The sequence below is a fragment of the Tribolium castaneum genome, chromosome 1 (genome assembly GCF_031307605.1).
Source record: "Tribolium castaneum strain GA2 chromosome 1, icTriCast1.1, whole genome shotgun sequence".
Lineage (NCBI taxonomy): Eukaryota > Metazoa > Arthropoda > Insecta > Coleoptera > Tenebrionidae > Tribolium > Tribolium castaneum.
In genome coordinates this window covers 37,306,197-37,324,726 of record NC_087394.1, presented here as the reverse complement: position 1 = coordinate 37,324,726, position 18,530 = coordinate 37,306,197, and the positions used below count along the sequence as shown (strand labels likewise).

General features: G+C 32.1%; 3 protein-coding genes across 7 annotated transcripts; 1 reads left to right on the top strand and 2 right to left on the bottom strand.

Annotated features, from left to right (window-relative positions):
• Positions 1-126: 126 nt before the first annotated feature.
• Mvd (Mevalonate diphosphate decarboxylase) lies at positions 127-1,869 on the top strand. Of its 3 annotated transcripts, XM_965015.4 has the most exons (6): positions 127-278; positions 384-442; positions 503-573; positions 621-735; positions 790-1,406; positions 1,458-1,869. In XM_965015.4, the coding sequence occupies exons 2-6, from the start codon at positions 391-393 to the stop codon at positions 1,758-1,760; spliced, it is 1,158 nt and encodes a 385-aa protein (XP_970108.1). In that variant the 5' UTR covers positions 127-278; positions 384-390; the 3' UTR covers positions 1,761-1,869. The 3 variants fall into 3 exon arrangements, with proteins under 3 accessions (XP_970108.1, XP_008190498.1, XP_008190499.1); XM_008192276.3 differs by having other exon boundaries at positions 621-1,406; XM_008192277.3 differs by having other exon boundaries at positions 133-330; positions 621-1,406.
• On the bottom strand, positions 1,821-2,512 carry sun (stunted). 2 transcript variants are annotated; one of them, XM_015977464.2, is made up of 4 exons: positions 2,362-2,512; positions 2,126-2,256; positions 2,046-2,063; positions 1,824-1,931 (listed from the first exon to the last, which is right to left on the bottom strand). In XM_015977464.2, exons 1-3 carry the CDS (start codon positions 2,388-2,390, stop codon positions 2,050-2,052), a joined length of 174 nt encoding a protein of 57 aa, XP_015832950.1. In that variant the 5' UTR covers positions 2,391-2,512; the 3' UTR covers positions 1,824-1,931; positions 2,046-2,049. The 2 variants fall into 2 exon arrangements, with proteins under 2 accessions (NP_001164282.1, XP_015832950.1); NM_001170811.1 differs by lacking the exon at positions 2,046-2,063 and having other exon boundaries at positions 1,821-1,931; positions 2,362-2,390.
• Positions 2,513-2,555: 43 nt separating this feature from the next.
• Positions 2,556-18,513, bottom strand: LOC103312208 (uncharacterized). Of its 2 annotated transcripts, none has more exons than XM_008192278.3 (10): positions 18,285-18,513; positions 8,438-8,790; positions 6,511-6,619; positions 6,307-6,447; positions 5,670-5,744; positions 5,493-5,609; positions 5,327-5,431; positions 3,844-3,974; positions 3,518-3,792; positions 2,556-3,342 (listed from the first exon to the last, which is right to left on the bottom strand). In XM_008192278.3, exons 2-10 carry the CDS (start codon positions 8,782-8,784, stop codon positions 3,164-3,166), a joined length of 1,479 nt encoding a protein of 492 aa, XP_008190500.1. In that variant the 5' UTR covers positions 8,785-8,790; positions 18,285-18,513; the 3' UTR covers positions 2,556-3,163. The 2 variants fall into 2 exon arrangements, with proteins under 2 accessions (XP_008190500.1, XP_064212774.1); XM_064356704.1 differs by lacking the exon at positions 18,285-18,513 and having other exon boundaries at positions 2,556-2,610; positions 3,125-3,342; positions 8,438-8,808.
• Between the last annotated feature and the right edge of the window lie 17 nt (positions 18,514-18,530).

Below are 18,530 nucleotides of genomic sequence, written 5' to 3'. Positions count from 1 at the left end.
TATTTGTGTATTGTAATAATAAAAAATAATTGCGTTCAAACATCCTTTGCAATGCTACTGACGAGACGTCTGCGAGACGACTATGACCGTCAAAGTTAGGGTTTGATATAGGCAACCAATAATAAAGAACTAACCAGCTGATTTACAAATTTTACTCATCATTTTGCGGTACTGCTGGTATGTACAACGGGTACTTCCGGAAGCGTTTATAAGAAGTTTATAACAGTTTTGATGGTTCTAATGCTAGAAGTGTGCTACTTTTGATTATTTATTTAACGGTAAAGTGTGATGCTAAAGAGTTCAGTAGTTCTATCGAAAAAATCAATTATTGTAATTAAAAGTGCTAATTAAATTTAATTTTAAATATTTAAATTGTTTTTTAGTCCCAGAATGAAGACTGTTACCGGAATAGCACCTGTAAATATTGCTGTCGTCAAATACTGTAAGCTCTTTAAACCATAATAAAAAATACTGTATGTATGATTTGAATTTAAAATTTTAGGGGGCAAACGAGACGAAGACCTAATTCTACCAATAAACGACTCATTAAGTTGTACCCTCTCGACAGATTTTGTAAGTAGTGTTAAAAAATGTAACAAATTAATAAAAAAAAAAAATAGATGTGCGCTAAGACAACAATAATGGCCAGCCCTACATTCCCAACGCATCGCTTTTGGCTAAACGGCAAAGAGTCAGATTTTAACAACGAAAGGTTAAACAATTGTTTAACCGAAAGTGAGTATCCTTTTCACGCAATGCAAATTACATCCAAAAATAAAACAATTCTAGTACGTAAACGCGCAAATCCTAAATGTGGTGATTTACTCAACTGGAAACTTCACATTTGTTCCGAAAATAATTTTCCTACAGCCGCTGGTTTGGCCTCATCTGCAGCCGGTTATGCAGCTTTGGTTTCAACACTTTCAGCTTTGTACAATGTTGAGGGCGACATTTCAGCTATCGCACGCAGAGGCTCAGGAAGTGCTTGTCGCAGCATTTACGGCGGATTTGTCAGATGGAACAAGGGGGCTAAACCAGGGGGCGAAGACTCAATAGCATGTCAAATCGCATCGGCATCACATTGGCCAGAAATGCGCGTTTTAATACTGGTGGTCAGTGACGACCAAAAAAAATACAGCTCAACTAGTGGCATGAAACAGAGTGTTCTCACTTCCGAGTTATTGAAACACAGAGCTGAGAAAATTGTTCCTGGTCGAGTGGATGAAATTATTAAAGCGATCAAATTGAAAAATTTTGAAGCTTTTGCAAAAATTACAATGCAAGATTCGAATCAATTTCATGCGATTTGTTTAGATACTTATCCGCCTTGTTTTTACATGAATGATGTGTCAAGGATGATAATTGAGTTGGTGCATGCCTATAATGACTATCAAGGGGCCACTAAAGTAACTTTTACACAATAAGTTGTGTAATTTTTTTTAATGCTTGTTTTTCAGGTCGCTTATACGTTTGATGCGGGTCCTAACGCCTGTTTATATTTGTTACAAAATGATGTTGATGAAGTGGCGTCGTTAATTAATGACATTTTTCCAAGTAATACAAACCCGAGTGAATTTATTCGAGGGCTTCCAGTTAAATTGAAAAATTCCAATAATTTAAGAGAAACATTAAAAATACAAACACAAACACCAAATAAACTCAGATATTTAATTCATACAAAAATCGGTGAGGGGCCTCAAATTTTGTCAGAGGCGTCTGAGCATTTATTGGGCGAAAATGGACTTCCCAAAAATTCATAAATCTAACAAGTTTGGAAATAAGGATAGGGGGTGATTGTTGAAGGTGTCAAAACAATGACAATAATCTATTAATGTTTTATATTAATTAATAAATGACGGAAAAACTTTACATCTCTTTTTCTAACAATTAAAGCATCCCCTTCCAATTAGCTTAAGCTGAGGATTCCTGTCCTGAAATGCAAATTGCGTATTAATATTATTTCGTAAACTGTTAATAAATTAAAAACAAATGTTAAATATTAACTCATAAAACCAGTTAGTCTTTGAAAACCACACATCACTTACGCATTTACTCGCGTGCATCTAAATAAACGGCGATTTAAATTAATAAAATTTGTCGCTTCTTAAAAAAATAAAATACTCACTGATGGGTTTGCCATCCGCCCATTTGGTGATCCTAATGTGGGATTCGTCCCGTTTGGCAGCTTCGGCCCGAAATTCGGGCTTCAAGGCTCTTCTCAATAATCTAGCAGCGATGTTTGAAAAGTTAATGTAACTGAAAAATAATTATGTAACAAGGGCCCTAAACGACATAACCTCACTTTTACAACTTATGAAATATCGGCGGCGAAACTTTTGCAAAAACGTTACAAATACTTACTTGAGACCAGCTGCACGCCACGCTGACATTTTTGCAAAGTTTTTGGTATTTGTAAAGTAGGAAAATTGAGAAAGTTTGCAAAATTACACCTAGCACAAATGTCAAAATTGGCGCATGCGCATCAAGTTACACGGCTTTATAATTTTGTACCATGGCCTGTTAAAATTCTGGTTTAGGGACGGAGAATTAAAAGGTTTATTTTTCAGACAAAAATTGTTTTATTTTATCACAAATGCTGCCAATCTGCACCTGAAAAACGTTAGATGCAATTATGTGTTCACACTTAATGAATTTCTACTTATGTAATCGTAATATTGGAATGGTTGAAATAAATAGTCATTAAAACTAAGACTGCCACCAATTAAATAAATGAAAAAAGTAATACTTAAAAATCATAAACAGCTTTAAAAAATACTTGGACGGCACTTAAAACATTTAGAAGGCAAGAACAAACTTGTAAATACTTTAAAATAGCACTCAATACTCAAATTGATTTCAACAAATTTGTAAAATGATTTCATCGTCTAACAAAGTAGAAATAGGTGTTTCACTTTGTATATATTTTTAACATTCACTTTTAACATTAACTATAAAATGTTGGTGCCTACGGGCGGAGTATTATATAATTCCCCTACGAAAAAACCTGTTACATGAAAAAACAGGAGATACGTCGTATTTAATTAGACACAAAACGTGATTTAATAAATTTCGAAAAAACATTTGATATTCGATCTATCAAGTCTTATAAACCGTTAACACCTACTATTGTTTTCAATTTGTGCTTTTATTTTTCTTCATCAGTCTACTTTCTAATACGATTGATTAGCTTCCTAAATGAAGCGGTCCATCTTGTACGAGTTAATTTGGCACAGTCCGCTTCATCCAAAGTTCCGTTCGGACTAAACTTCTCTTTTGGCGTTGTTGCGTTACTCTTAAAATCGCCGCAAATGTCGGACGAAAAACCTGAATCGCTCCCGAAACCTGCAAATTTTTTTTTATTACTCGGCACACCACTAAGGCGGCTGTGATCAAAACTGTCACTTTGACAATGGAAATGACATTTGAAATGTCAACTTCACAGCTCACTATTTCATTATATTTGTTTCAATAAATATTTGCTTTATCGATCTTGAAATTAGTTATTAATTTTATTTACCTTTGCCGCTATTACAAGCCGCTTGACTCGACGAATCGTCCACGTCATGATCTCTGAGACAGTGTGATGAAGTATCTGAAGTATCGTCCATATAGGTAATGGCCAGTTCAGCAAAAGGGACACTCAACGAGGAACATTCGCTAGGATTGGGTGTATTAAGGTGGCAAAACCACTCAGAAAGACTTTCGCCTTCACCATGAATGGGTGAAGGAGGCGGTTTGATCATATTGCGCATTTCCATAAACGGTGTTTGGAGACAACCCAAAAGTTTACGACTGTAAAATTCGTTTGTAAAAATCGACTCAATTCGCAAAATTATTTATTACTCGTATTTGCGACTGTTCTTCCTGTAGGCCGTTTTGGCGTACGAACAGACCGAGCATTTCTTACAAGTGGCAAGATGTTGAAGGGCCTTTTGGTATTGCGAAGCCAACGGTGTGTTCTGACGATCCGTAAGCTGTGTGGAATTTTTTTTTAGATAATTGCATGTTTATGCCGGTGATCATTATTCATTTACGCGCAAGGTCGATGAGAAGTGGAAACTGGTGTGGGTGGCTTGGAAATAAGGTGAAAGACGGAATAAATAAATGGGAGAAAAAATTGGCTAGCTGACACACTTTTTTACATTATTTATAGTAAAAAAAAACTAAACGCTGACTAAAGTGATCACGACTGTTTTGTAGGTCACACCATTTTGTTTCGATTGAAATCTAACATCTCAAATTTTTAAACTATACATACATTATTCAAACGTTGTCTATCACAGAACGCAACCACACATTGTTTTAATATTCACGACATAACGGCCCCCTAGTGTGGAAAACAATGTTAACAATCCAATTTCAATTCTAGCACCGACTTTGAATTTTAACCTGGTTCACAGATGAGTAATGATAATGAGAAATTAAAAATGACAAAAGGCGTCTGGTGACTCAGGTAACAAATCAGCGAATTAATATCCTCAAAAACAAGAAAAAAATTCTTGAGATTTTCTTGTGATTAGTGGACTATTTTCACATTTTTCCGAATTCATTAGTTGTTTTTTTTTAATTTCTAAAATCATTATTAAATCAACGTTGGTGAATTTTGTAATTTCTTTCTTTATATTTTTTAAGTGTCAAGTCTGCTTCGTAACTACTATTTTTTTGAACGATTTGAATTCACTAATTTATTTGTAAAAATAGTTATTTTTTATTATACCTAAATGCAAAGTAGCGAGCTTACTAACTCATAACAACATTTTAATTATCGATAAAATGTTGGTTCTTTAAATTATATATAAAGAATTATTCCTCCAGCATAGCATTGACATGACAGCGTAAGTTGAAATTTCAATGAAAAACAACCAACAATTTTCTTTCGCCAAATATCTGTCATGCTTATGAGGTTGAAGTGTTGCAAACAGGCGAAAATATTTCTTAAATTTAAAATCGATACGTGGCTTATATCACAATTTCAGACTCAAATCGATAAAATTCAATTTACAAAAAAACAGTACAAAAATATTTATGTGATGTCCGGATGATGAGAAACGAATGAACAATCTTGATTAAACCACAGTAGCAAAAACCGGGAGTCACGCTACGCCGAAAACTTTTCATTTATAGTAAAAAAAAATTCAGGATGTAACAGATTACCAAAACAGAAATGCCCCAGAAATGTTTCATAGAACAATTCGGTGAAAGCAAAGAATCGCATCTTAATAGTGTGACCTGCTTCGAGCCTTGCCCTTATTAACGCAGCGTTTATGTAACTGCATATTCTCGTGTCGGATAATTATTGTGAAATTGATGTGTGAGTGTTTTTTACCTGTCCTTCCAGACTGTCCACTTGTTTTTTCCTTTGATGCATCTGGTTTAGATACTTCCTCATACCTTTACGTTCCGCTTCTAAGGCCTCTTTCAGTTGATCGTTCTGATGACAAGTGAAAGCACGCATTAACCAATTAACAAAAATCATTTAATTATTCTTTTACCTCTCGTTCCAAGCTTTCTTTTTCGTATTTCATTCTTGTCATGTGATGAAATACTTCCTGACGCGCCCTTTCCAGTTTCCGACGTGTATGTTCCGATTCGCGGGCCTGTTCTGTCAGCTGTTGTTCAAAAAAATAATTATTAATTCATTCATTTGAGTAATTAATCGAACAACTTACTAATCTGTAAGCGGCTTCTTTCTCCTTTTCGATTGCCAGTTTTTGTTGATGGAATTTTTCTTTTTCGGCTTTTAGCTGCAGACAAAAATAATTTGCAAAACTAAACTCGAAAATGAAAGTGTCAGAGAGGTTTTACCAAAATAGGTATTCATTAAAATCAAATACCACTATTAAGAAATTTCACCAACTTCTTCAAATTTGCCGAAATCGAAAATTTAATTACAACGTTCATAAATATGCAAAAACTTTTTCAAGTATTTCAGCTACAAATCCTTCAGGCGAATTTATGTAAATGCAATGTTTACGAATGACGTTACGAAACAAATCTTCTGGAGGTATTTAAACTCGTTTCGAGCCACAAGGTCATGGAACAAAATGTTAGGAACACAAAAATTCCTGACGTCAATGCAAAATCACGCATTTCAACACCGAAGAAAGTTTCGATCAAAGTTCGTGTCATTCGCAATAAGGAAGTATCCGTTGGACACGGGAAGAGATCGATCAAAACGTTAAAAAATCCGCTTTATAATGGGCAAGTAGTGAAAGTTTGCTATTATGTTGAAATTCTAATGCCAACTATTAAATAATTAATTGGAAAAGTGCTTCGAGCACAAATAATTCTTCATGTCTATACTACCTTATCACACTGTTCCTCCAAATAAACCACACGTTCGAATTGAAGAAAAACTTCGTCTTCTTTCTCCCTCAATAAACTTTCGTTCGACTCCAGTCTTTTGCTCAGCATGTCTCTCTGTTGAATGAGATCATCCCTTTCCATCTGAGGGAAAAAAAATAAAAAAAATTGCAATGACCTTGGAATATTTTAGAAGAACTGACTTACCTTGACTTCGTGGTATTTCTCTTCAAGATAATAGGCAATGTTTCTGGCTTCTTCGTATTTTTGCGACAAGTGAACGTATTTATCATAGTGTTTTTTGAAAAGCACGAATCTGGAAATAAAACACTTCCTCTGGTGAATTTAATAAACATTTTTTGTAAAAAAAAAACTTTCAAAATCAATGGTTTTCTTCACTAAAAATACAAACCTACGTCATATGCATTCGAAAGACATGTCGTCATTTCTATCCTAATATTTTAAATACAATCTCTCACCGTGCCTCAAACTTGTTGCGATAAAAGCACGTAATGGGATTTTCTTAAAGAATTAAATGAATTGAAATAATTAAAAGCAATATCAATAATTGAAAATCCAAAAACCGTGAGGAACTGGAATAACAGAAAGTTTTCATTCCTCATGAACAAACCTGTGTGAAAAATAATGTATACGGATGTCAACATTAAAAATAAAAATGAAACAATAATTATATCTCTTTGATCAAGTATATACAGGAAATAATGAATCATTAGGGTATTGTAAGCCTTTTAAATACAGAAACCGATTTTTGTTTAACGTTTTGAATACAAACATTCAATGTTCAATAACTATTTATTTGTTTAAAACTCTTTGAGAACGTGTAAATTGACTATGTTTTGTTCTCAATCAAAAATCATATTAAGGTCACCCTGAAATGAAATTTCATCCGACGGATGAACTTGCTATAAGGAAGTCGTATAAATCTTCAAATCGGACTTAAGTATCAATTACAAAATGCTAAGATTATAGCTGTTTAAAATCACCCATACTTGACTGAGTGATGAGTATTTTAAGAAAATTTGTACGTGTTCTAAAAACTGTCATGTCAAGATGATAAATTACACGGTGTTTTATTATGTAATGTTACAAGATGATAAGTTATCTAATAAGGAAATTAAAACACCTCTGGTTGAACGAATTTCAGAGAATCAATTTAGTTGGAGAAAAAAAGGAGAATGACAGCAAACAAGATAAGAATAACAATTGATAAAAAAGATAATTTCTCTACAACTGTTTAAGTTTTATATTCAGTGATATAATAATAATAATAACTTATATGAAAAACATTTTCCTGTATAATTTACTGTCTAGCTCAGACAGTAATAGATTTTAATCAATCTTGGAAATAGGTTTTCAAGTTTTTAAGACGATCTACAAAGTTTAATCAACTGGAACCGACATAGATATTTCTTTCAAAGGAATTTTCATGATTCTTTGAAACTTCAGTTCACCTCTAACAGAACAAAAAGATGTAGGATTGTAAAAGTAATAATTTCATGTTTTAGACCTTATTTTATAGAACTATTTTTCCACAAATCCCAGCAAAATCTGAGGCACATCTGTCGCCGTTTACGATCAATATTTCACTTTCCAAACATAAGAAAAAAACAAATTGAATTTAAATTTACAAGGCGTATTCGTCAACCTCGGAGGTATTAGAGATATAGTAAAAAATTAACTATTATTTATTTTTACATTTTTACGTGTCCCAGATTTGTTTATAACAGAACTGATTTAAATACAAAAAAAACGCTCATTGTTGATTAAAGTAGCAACAACATATTCTGAGAAAATTAGTTCTTAAATTAATTAAATTTAGTCCAATATTTATCACAAAAGCCAACACCACAGCACCACCCTAATTCTAAAGCTTTTGTCGTGTAGGGAAGGAAACTCTATTTATGACTGGTTGTGAAAAGTATTCTTTTTGAGACTTTTGAAAAGTTTGATGTTTCGACACCTGTCAGTATTGAAAATTAATCAAATTCTGAATGCAACAGACAGACAAACCATGTTAATTGCATAATCCACATTAATCAACCACGGATTTATTATTAAGCCATCATCAACGACTGACGAAGATTAATTGTATAATAATCATAATAAACAATACCTGTAGAAATCATTTCCTGTGACGATATCCCTGATACTATCCTCTGGATCAACCCTGTCATAATCCGGCCTGACCTTCCTTCTATTACTCCTCAAGATCATCTCCGACGACTCCAAGAAGTCATTCTCAGTCGGAGACAAACACCCAGATGCATCCAATAAATTCTCCGAATGCCCATGATGGATTTCCGGTGCAATTGGAATGTCGGCCGGATTTTGCAGAACTAATTCGTCGCTTTTGCTTGATTTTAAGTCATTGTACAACTGCTCACTGGTCCGGCTCGCACGATACGTATCCAAAAAGGATCGCGGGAATGTATCACCACGAGAAACGATCAAATCGGTCATTATTCAATTACGGTGACGATAGCACTTTGGAAAGAGCTAGCACCATGAAATTTCCAGCGGACCAGTCAAATCACGGATGTGCGTTTTCAGCACTTTGCGACGTTGCTACGTTTCTCACAAATTATAAGAAAATAAATTATTTACTCATTTTCTTTTAAAATTCAAGTGTATTGTTATTAAAAAAAATAAAGTAAATGCAATTTCAAACTTGTTGTATCTTTGAAAGCAATGGGGGATGTAGATAGTTTACTAGTTGACACAAAAAGGTGAAACCGCCTAATAAAGGCAAAACAAAAACGAGGAGGGCATGCTACCCAATTATTTAGGGGGCAGATTCCACCTAAATAAGATAATTATTCGTTAATTTCTTCTTCAAAAACATTATTTGAAAAAAAAAGTTAATAGAACGACATACTAATTCAAACAGAGGGTTAGATGTCTTCCCAAACTTTTAGAGGATTGAAATTTTCAAGAAAGGTAGGTATTTAATGGGCTTTCATGTGGAATGGGTTAAATGCGTCGACAAAAAGAAATAGTACTAGAAAAAAATATTTAATATTATTAATAAAATGTTGACATATTTCAAACTAAGGGTTGGATGTCTTCCCAAACTTTTAGAGGGTTGAAATTTTCAGGAAAGGTAGAGTATTTAATGGGCTTTCATGTGGAATGGGTTAAATGCGTCGACAAAAAGAAATAGTACTAAAAAAAATATTTAATATTATTAATAAAATGTTGACATATTTCAAACTAAGGGTTAGATGTCTTCTTAAACTTTTAGAGGGTTGAAATTTTCAGGAAAGGTAGAGTATTTAATGGGCTTTCATGTGGAATGGGTTAAATGCGTCGACAAAAAGAAATAGTACTAGAAAAAAATATTTAATATTATTAATAAAATGTTGACATATTTCAAACTAAGGGTTGGATGTCTTCCCAAACTTTTAGAGGGATGAAATTTTCAGGAAAGGTAGAGTATTTAATGGGCTTTCATGTGGAATGGGTTAAATGCGTCGACAAAAAGAAATAGTACTAGAAAAAAATATTTAATATTATTAATAAAATGTTGACATATTTCAAACTAAGGGTTGGATGTCTTCCCAAACTTTTAGAGGGATGAAATTTTAAGGAAAGGTAGAGTATTTAATGGGCTTTCATGTGGAATGGGTTAAATGCGTCGACAAAAAGAAATAGTACTAAAAAAATATTTAATATTATTAATAAAATGTTGACATATTTCAAACTAAGGGTTGGATGTCTTCCCAAACTTTTAGAGGGATGAAATTTTCAGGAAAGGTAGAGTATTTAATGGGCTTTCATGTGGAATGGGTTAAATGCGTCGACAAAAATGGAAAGTTAATTTTGTAAGACATAAAAAAGCCAGTTGAAGCCAGTTTTGCACTTTTATGTCAATCAAATTACAATTCGTCCGAAATTCTGTATTTGTAATTATTATTTTTTATAATAATTATAATGCTTATCTCTTTCTTGGCAGCGACCTTGTGATAAGTATCTGGGTAATAATAATAAAATCACAATTCGTGCATTTTGATAAATTATAAATTTTTGAAGAACTGCTTTTCTCGTAGGTACCTTAAAACGAAAATTAGTTTATTGAAGTCGTGTTAATGAGCCGATTTTTACGAGATAAAAAGGTAAAAAGGGTATACCGATTATTTGGAAAACATTTTATTGGTCTACTTAGAATCATCCCGGCTTCCCGGCTACGCGGTATTTTCTTAGAATTTAGAGTAATCGTCTGCTACCTTATCTCTGTCTGCTATAACGAGTTATACCGATTCTCGATTCATCTGAATTTGCAGTTATTGCATGGCTTTGGTGATAGCAGGTGTATTTTGCTGAGCTTTTGCGCGAATTAATTTTGTAAGAACCTTTTTGCTTTTCGGAATCTTTTCTTTTGTTTTTAGTTTATTGGTTTTGTTTTCAGCATTTATAGTCGTTAGTTTTAGAATTTTTAGATTTTTTAGTTTTTGAATTTTTGGGTTTTTTTAGTTTTAGAATTTTTAGTTTTTAGTTTTTTATTATTATTTTTGTTGTCTACTTTAAAAAATGCCCAAGAATTTTGATTTCAAGGAATTAGCCGATTTTATCAAAAGTTTGGCTCCTAATACATCACTTACATACATCGCAAATCTACCTTTAAGTGATCGGATTATTCATGAATCTTCTATTTACATGTTCCGCCTTTCTAAACCTAGCAAACGAAGGTTAAACGATTGTAAAAATCGTATTAAGAAAATTTTGTCGCGGAACGAAGGAAACATAAAACAGTTTTTCCATAAAAAAATCGTCGAATCCAAAATCATTTCTAATAGTCCCGTTTTTTTTGATAATCATTACACTACTGAAAAAAATGATTTTTCAATTAACTCACCAGAATCCACCAATCAGTTTTCTTCTTTCGATAATTACAATGATTTCCATATTACCGATTTTTCAGTGAATGACGTTCCAAATTCAATAAAAAATTTATATAACCAACCTAATAAATCAAAATTTACTCTTTTGCCAGAAAATTCACAAAATGATATATCAATAAAACGTTTAAAACCAATGTCTTTTAAAAATTGTAATATTAAAGAAGGCACTTTTTCACTAAGTTATGAACAATTTAATGACATTAAATTTAATAATTCTTTAATTAACTATCAAATTACTGTGAGGAAGAAATTTGCAACAGTTAATAATATTTGTCCTCTTAATTTTAAAAAACACCAATCAGACAAGAAAGGAAAAAAATTTACAATTTATGCATATTGTGCACATGAAAATTGTAAAGTGTTTATCATTAAATTGTCGCCAGAAAAACATGATATTATTGGAACCGTTTTTAGTAATACACTAAATTATCGGCACGATAACCAAAAAAGGACAACTTTTGTGAGAAATTTTGAAAGACAGCTATTAGGAAATAAATTGCAGACATCGACTCCATTCATGACACGAGTTCGGGATACAAATTTTGTTCCCTCGGATCAAATTCGCGCAGGAAATTATGATAATATAAAATCCAAACATGTGTACAAAAAAATCAAGTCACAGACTCTTTCTAAATTAGATAGAGATACAGACGAATTTTTCGATCTTATAAAAATGTCGAGAGAAAACCGCCAGTATATTTATCGCGTTTTTGAGCCCCTAACAGTGTATTTATTTAGTATTGAACAGTTAGAAGTTATTAAACATGCACTGTCTCAAACAAATAATGGGTTTATAGTTTTACATTTAGATGCAACCGGAAGTGTCGTCCATTCTCCCCCTGAGACGAAAAAACGTGTTTATTATTACGCTGGAGTGGTACACATCAAAGATAAAGAACTTGTTTGTCCTGTTTTCGAAATGATAACTTCCGAACATGATGGTTATTCTATTGGTTCATGGTTACAGGCTTTTGAATCATTTATTGTTAAAAGTAAACAGCTAAAATGGTCCATTTTTTCTTATGTGGTTACCGATTTTAGTTTCGCTTTTATTAACGCCATCACCACACAGTGGAATAAAATGGATGATATTAGTGTATACTTAAATATTGTATACGATTATATAACATCAGAAACGACTGTTCGACCAAAAATCACTTTAAAATTATGTTGCGCTCATTTTATGAAATTAATAACAAATGACATTAACAAGATTTGCGGTAGCAATAAAACTCAAAAAAAATTTTTCAAACATTCTATAGCAGCTGTTTTTATGAAAACATCTTTACCTGAAGTGGAGAAGTGGTTCAAAAAGATGGTTTTAATTACTTCAAAAGAATTTTTAGATCTCGATGGGAAATTAAGCAATGTAATAAGCAAAATGTTTGATACATTAAATAATAGTAAAGATCTAGAAGACATAGATGAGGAAACTGAAACCGAAACTGAGGACACCGAAATTCCCCATACACTTTATCAAAAAAGCAAGTTTTATAGACATTTTTTCAAAATATGTGAACAAGATAAGAAAATGATTAATAGTGCAATAGATTCAGATAATATCAATATATTCTACAATCCTCTGATTTTAGATCTCATTTTAAAAAAATATTTACCAATTTTACCTCTTTGGTCAAATATTTATCCAAATTTACGTGATCGTGATAGTATTGGAAGATTTAGCAATGCGCCTGTGGAAAATTGGTTTTGTCAGGTGAAAAATAATATTTTGAAGCCAACTGGACTAAGACTTCGAAGTACTAGATTTATTCGAGTAGTTCGAGAAGTTGTCTTGAGTAAATCAAAAGAATGTGCACTTAATATAGATAAAAATCAATGTGCTATCATAAAGAAAAAGCGGATACAAACAAAAAATATTGATTTAGGATTAGAATCAGAAGAAAACTGGAACAAAAAAATTAAATCCGAAAAGAAAAAGTCATATTTTGAAAAACCAATTAACGAAATTCATCCTTCCCGTTCAAAATTCAATTCCAAAGTAAAAGAAATTAAAAACGTAGATTTTTATAATAACAATTTAATTCGAGATGACAGGTATTATACATTGGGAAACTCAGGCGTCAATTACGTTGTAGGATATTATTCTAATGCTCATCCAATGAAAGAACTTTACCTTGAAGATTTCGAGACTTTGGGAAATTTTAAAAATTTTAGAAAAATGTGGCTATCAAATTTTCTTATGGACATAAGTCTTCATGTTTTATATACAAAAAATCAACATAAAGACACTGTTCGTATCATCACAACGCATGAAACATTATCAATTTTTGAAAACACTTGTCCAAAACTTACTCACACACTAGAAGGAATTTGGTTGTTGCCTTTGTTAATAAATCAAAACCATTGGTGCTTTGTGATAATAGACTTTAATAAAAAAACATTTAGTTTCATTAACCCACTCAAAATAAGCAACCTTAATCAAACTGAAACATACTTAAAAAAATTTTTATTAGGAATTAGAGCACCAAGGCGATTTTCTTTTACGCATTGGAGATGTAATATTTTTAAACATCCTGTTCAAAAAAATGCTTACGACTGCGGTGTTTATGTTTTATTATTTGCAGAAAAATTTATAAAAGAGGAAAATCCAGATTTGTATTCGTGTTATGAACCAGAAGAATTTCGAATCATTTTAAGAAATTTGTTATTAGAAATGTCAGATGATATGGAAAATAGATGTTTGATTTGTGGGCAATTAAATTTAAATGTGACAACAGATTGGGTAGAGTGCGACTCCTGTAAGCGCTGGATCATGCTAAACTGTCTACCTCCAAGATTAGCTCCTTCTAATATTTCTGAAAATTTTACATGTTTTGCCTGTCAAAATTATCAGAACCTGTAGTTTATTTCTTTATTCTTTATTCTTTGTACCATATGATTCAATACGGGTGATTCAAAAGTGTCGTACAATCTGTTAAAGGACATCTGTCAAAGGTCAAAGGACATCAAACTGAATTGAAGGTTCCTATGGCAAAAAATTCTATTAGCCTATTTTCACAAGATAATGTTCTTTAAAGTTAAATTTTTCTTTTAATTTTTTGGTGTTTCAGATCATGTTTTTTGACTTTAGTTAGTACAAACGACACCTCTGGCAACAGATACCTGTTGAAAAAAAAACACTAGTTAATGTCTTATGATGTACGAAACAATTAAAAAACTTGCAAATTCGACAATAAATTAAACTCAACGTCATAAGAAACAAAAGTCGATACCGTTGCTAAGGAAAACAAATTAAAAAATTTTAATTAAAAATTAAGTTGCTTGAAAAAAAAGTGACTTCATTTTTATGCTTAATTGAACATCTTTTATCAGTTTATCACCATTCGAGAGTGTGTCTGCACTTTTGAATCACCCTGTCTTATACCTAATTTTTAATAAGTGGTGGCTATGAAAACAAAAATTATGACAACGTGGGTGTAATTTCAATTTTTGGTCTAATAAATTGTATGAGATTTGTCATTAATTCACAAAAAGTGGCGCTGAGCTTGTTTTACACTGATTTGAAATATGTACTTTCTGTTTCAAAACTATAGAAATATAGAACTAAAAAATACATTTTATCAACCTTATTAAAAAAAATCGGTAAAATGCGATGTTAGCATTTTCGTAATTTTGCAACAGGGAGTTATCATTGAATGCCACTAAGGGTTAGTTGCATAATTAAACAACACTGTCCCCGGTCATTCCTTGGAAGGGTGACTGGATAATGTCATGCCAAAAACATCGCAACTAACTCGTCTTTTGAAGAAGACGCGGTCCCGTTCACTATTAGTGGCCGTTAGGTCTGGTCAGAGGCTGTCGATGCGACCTGAAAACTCTGACACTTGGGTGATGACATTACCACCATACCCATATTTATTTATTTATTTTTACCACAGAGAGGCAAAAATGAAAAAAACAGACAAAAGGAAAATAGTTCGTACTGAAAAAATTATTAAAACTGTGTGACAAGTAGTAGAGAAAACACTGACTTGTTTACCTATACCGGTGGGACACGGGGGGACAAACCTTATTGCCAAAATGGCAACGTTGCAGGTTCATAATTTGAGGTGAACTACATCACAAAAGCATGATTTTTGTGTATAACAAGAATCTGTGATACAACTGAACACTACTTACAAAATTTGAGTGTAAAGCCTTCATTATTTCATAATTTTCATACAGAACAAATGTTAAAAGTGTTAGCTAGAAGCTAAGCTATAAAGTTTTAAAACTTTTGTTTTCTATTGCCACTGTTTATTAGAAATTAAATCTATCATACGGTATTACTCCGCTTTTATTGTTGAAGCACAGTAATTTTTAGTTTATCTAGGCTTGGGCATTAGTGCATGTTGCATAGGTAACAGTGGCGTTCGTTCTTATTTATTAGATAAAATCCAAGATTTTTAAAATTTCCAGATAGTAAAACTGGGGACGAGCAAAATGGAGATTATGTATTTGTTTTAGTAATTTTAATTTTGGAAATTTTAGAAATACTACACAATTTTTTAGTTATTTGTTCGGTGCTTGCATGATATGGCTTATATTTTTTTAAATAAGAATTAATTTTAAGTTTCCTCTCTCAGAATTAGTGCCTTGTCGCGGCGAGAGAGCTTACCGAGTAATATTTATTAAAGACATTCCATAAATAAGGTAACTAATATTACTTAAATATTAATTAATTTTTAGTATTTTCTTACTGTGTAAATATTACTCGAACAAAACTAATTAAGGTTCCTTTACAAAAAAGTACTAACTCTCTGCGTTTGACAGAAAAGAACGTTTGAAAGTAATCAATCACGGAAGGCCTTGTTCCAAAAATAGGTAGAACGAATAACAAAAGTGTGGACTCGAATTATTTTTCGTTCTTTGTAACATGCCTGCCTATACCTGGAAGCGAGCTTCTGGGATTGGTCAGTTTGAAACCTCTGTATCACTTAAATGAAAAATAAATGGCCTACTTTTTTTGAATTTTTATCATCTCTATTGCTTTTCTACCAGCACATTTCCGCTGGGAAGTGAGTTCTGGACCACGCTGTATAAATTACTTTTAAATTACCTATTAAAGATAGCTTTGTTGCATAAATTTATCACATTATTTTGTGAAATAAATATTAAGCTTTTCCAAAGATGAATTCAGCAGCTCTAGAAAGGTGTAACAATTTGTCTAATAATTTTTGTTTTAAGGTATCTACGAGATAAATGTTTTCCAAATAATCGGTAAACCATTTTTACCTTTTTATCTCGTAAAGATGGGCTCATTAACACGACTTTAATAAACTAATTTTCGTTTTAAGGTACCTACGAGAAAAACAGTTCTTCAAAAATTTATAATTTATCAAAATGCACGAATTGTGATTTTATTATTATTACCCAGATACTTATCACAAGATCGCTGCCAAGAAAGAGAAAATTTCAACCCTGTAAAAGTTTGGGAAGACATCCAACCCTTAGTTTGAAATATGTCAACATTTTATTAATAATATTAAATATTTTTTTCTAGTACTATTTCTTTTTGTCGACGCATTTAACCCATTCCACATGAAAGCCCATTAAATACTCTACCTTTCCTGAAAATTTCAACCTTCTAAAAGTTTGGGAAGACATCCAACCCTTAGTTTGAAATATGTCAACATTTTATTAATAATATTAAATATTTTTTTTAGTACTATTTCTTTTTGTCGACGCATTTAACCCATTCCACATGAAAGCCCATTAAATACTCTACCTTTCCTGAAAATTTCAACCCTCTAAAAGTTTGGGAAGACATCCATCCCTTAGTTTGAAATATGTCAACCTTTTATTAATAATATTAAATATTTTTTTAGTACTATTTCTTTTTGTCGACGCATTTAACCCATTCCACATGAAAGCCCATTAAATACTCTACCTTTCCTGAAAATTTCATCCCTCTAAAAGTTTGGGAAGACATCCATCCCTTAGTTTGAAATATGTCAACCTTTTATTAATAATATTAAATATTTTTTTTAGTACTATTTCTTTTTGTCGACGCATTTAACCCATTCCACATGAAAGCCCATTAAATACTCTACCTTTCCTGAAAATTTCATCCCTCTAAAAGTTTGGGAAGACATCCATCCCTTAGTTTGAAATATGTCAACCTTTTATTAATAATATTAAATATTTTTTTTAGTACTATTTTTTTTGTCGACGCATTTAACCCATTCCACATGAAAGCCCATTAAATACTCTACCTTTCCTGAAAATTTCATCCCTCTAAAAGTTTGGGAAGACATCCAACCCTTAGTTTGAAATATGTCAACATTTTATTAATAATATTAAATATTTTTTTCTAGTACTATTTCTTTTTGTCGACGCATTTAACCCATTCCACATGAAAACCCATTAAATACTCTACCTTTCCTGAAAATTTCATCCCTCTAAAAGTTTGGGAAGACATCCATCCCTTAGTTTGAAATATGTCAACCTTTTATTAATAATATTAAATATTTTTTTTAGTACTATTTTTTTTGTCGACGCATTTAACCCATTCCACATGAAAGCCCATTAAATACTCTACCTTTCCTGAAAATTTCATCCCTCTAAAAGTTTGGGAAGACATCCAACCCTTAGTTTGAAATATGTCAACATTTTATTAATAATATTAAATATTTTTTTCTAGTACTATTTCTTTTTGTCGACGCATTTAACCCATTCCACATGAAAGCCCATTAAATACTCTACCTTTCTTGAAAATTTCAACCCTCTAAAAGTTTGGGAAGACATCTAACCCTCTGTTTGAATTAGTATGTCGTTCTATTAACTTTTTTTTTCAAATAATGTTTTTGAAGAAGAAATTAACGAATAATTATCTTATTTACAAGATACAAGTTTGAAATTGCATTTACTTTATTTTTTTTAATAACAATACACTTGAATTTTAAAAGAAAATGAGTAAATAATTTATTTTCTTATAATTTGTGAGAAACGTGGCAACGTCGCAAAGTGCTGAAAACGCACATCCGTGATTTGACTGGTCCGCTGGAAATTTCATGGTGCTAGCTCTTTCCAAAGTGCTATCGTCACCGTAATCATTATTCACACACTTGTTTCACACGACACTGAAAACACATCACTTTGTTGACGATTCGGTTATTTATAACACACAATATAAAAACACAACCTGACACATCTACAACAAAACTGACACTTGCAGGACGGATTCAAGGGGGACGCAAAGCCCCACTTTCAAACAAAACTACCAACAAATTAATGCGTCCTGTCTTTGTCTAACACGCACAATTAGAAAAAGAAAAAGTAGGAAAATGGTTGGTGGTGCTGGCAATG

Coding starts and splice junctions, on each gene's coding strand:
- Mvd (XM_008192276.3), top strand. CDS start 391: ATGAAGACTGTTACCGGAATAGCACCTGTAAATATTGCTGTCGTCAAA. Junction 574..620: donor GTACCCTCTCGACAGATTTT/GTAAGTAGTGTT, acceptor AAAAAAAAATAG/ATGTGCGCTAAGACAACAAT. Junction 1,407..1,457: donor ACTATCAAGGGGCCACTAAA/GTAACTTTTACA, acceptor CTTGTTTTTCAG/GTCGCTTATACGTTTGATGC.
- sun (NM_001170811.1), bottom strand. CDS start 2,390: ATGTCAGCGTGGCGTGCAGCTGGTCTCAA. Junction 2,257..2,361: donor TGGCGTGCAGCTGGTCTCAA/GTAAGTATTTGT, acceptor ATTATTTTTCAG/TTACATTAACTTTTCAAACA. Junction 1,932..2,125: donor GGCGGATGGCAAACCCATCA/GTGAGTATTTTA, acceptor TTTGCATTTCAG/GACAGGAATCCTCAGCTTAA.
- LOC103312208 (XM_008192278.3), bottom strand. CDS start 8,784: ATGACCGATTTGATCGTTTCTCGTGGTGATACATTCCCGCGATCCTTT. Junction 5,745..6,306: donor TGGAGGAACAGTGTGATAAG/GTAGTATAGACA, acceptor TTTTGTCTGCAG/CTAAAAGCCGAAAAAGAAAA. Junction 3,343..3,517: donor GGCTTGTAATAGCGGCAAAG/GTAAATAAAATT, acceptor AAAAATTTGCAG/GTTTCGGGAGCGATTCAGGT.